Genomic DNA, 767 nt, shown 5'->3' with positions numbered 1-767 from the left:
TTTCCGGCCAGCTCCAGGATCTCAGCGGTCAGGTACTCCAGCACCGCCGCCAGGTACACGGGGGCTCCGGCACCGACGCGCTGGGCGTAGTTTCCTTTGCGCAGCAGTCTGTGGACACGACCGACGGGGAACTGGAGCCCGGCGCGGGAGGAGCGGGTCTTTGCCTTTGCTCTGGCTTTGCCTCCGGTCTTTCCTCTTCCAGACATCGTGTGATCTTTCTAGAGTAGAGACTCAAAGAAAATGTGGCCCCAACAGCCAAAACCCTCCTTTATATGTCCGCGCAGCGCGCGGGACGGTTCTTCCTGCAGAGGGCGGCCCGCTCTGCGTTTAGGCGGAAACTTTGAACGGATTTTCCGCCAATAAGCGGCGGAGATTCAGACGGTGGGTCGCTCCTCTAGGCGGTGCTGAGCTCCAGCAGGGGCTGCCCGTAAGAGCGCCCCGGCCACCGGCGGAGTGAAGAAGCCCCACCGCTACAGGCCCGGTACCGTGGCTCTCCGAGAGATCCGCCGCTACCAGAAGTCCACCGAGCTGCTGATCCGCAAGCTGCCCTTCCAGCGCCTGGTGAGGGAGATCGCTCAGGACTTCAAGACCGACCTGCGCTTCCAGAGCTCCGCCGTCATGGCTCTGCAGGAGGCCAGCGAGGCTTACCTGGTCGGCCTCTTCGAGGACACCAACCTGTGCGCCATCCACGCCAAGAGGGTCACCATCATGCCCAAAGACATCCAGCTGGCCCGACGCATCCGCGGAGAGAGGGCTTAAACTCCCCC

General features: G+C 63.1%; 1 protein-coding gene and 1 pseudogene across 1 annotated transcript in view; one reads left to right on the top strand and one right to left on the bottom strand.

Annotated features, from left to right (window-relative positions):
* Positions 1-233, bottom strand: part of LOC123962942 (histone H2A-like) — a 1,091-nt gene extending 858 nt beyond the window's left edge. The window contains exon 1 of the mRNA XM_046039451.1: positions 21-233. Coding sequence (XP_045895407.1) covers positions 21-206 — 186 coding nt within the window. The 5' untranslated portion in view covers positions 207-233. The remainder of the gene's footprint in view (positions 1-20) is intronic.
* LOC123963044 overlaps positions 1-767 on the top strand; it is a 3,744-nt pseudogene that overhangs the window by 1,850 nt on the left and 1,127 nt on the right.

The sequence above is a fragment of the Micropterus dolomieu genome, linkage group LG23 (assembly GCF_021292245.1).
Source record: "Micropterus dolomieu isolate WLL.071019.BEF.003 ecotype Adirondacks linkage group LG23, ASM2129224v1, whole genome shotgun sequence".
Taxonomy (NCBI): Eukaryota; Metazoa; Chordata; class Actinopteri; order Centrarchiformes; family Centrarchidae; genus Micropterus; species Micropterus dolomieu.
The sequence above is the reverse complement of the archived record's forward strand: the minus strand, read 5'-3'. Positions and strand labels throughout refer to the sequence as shown.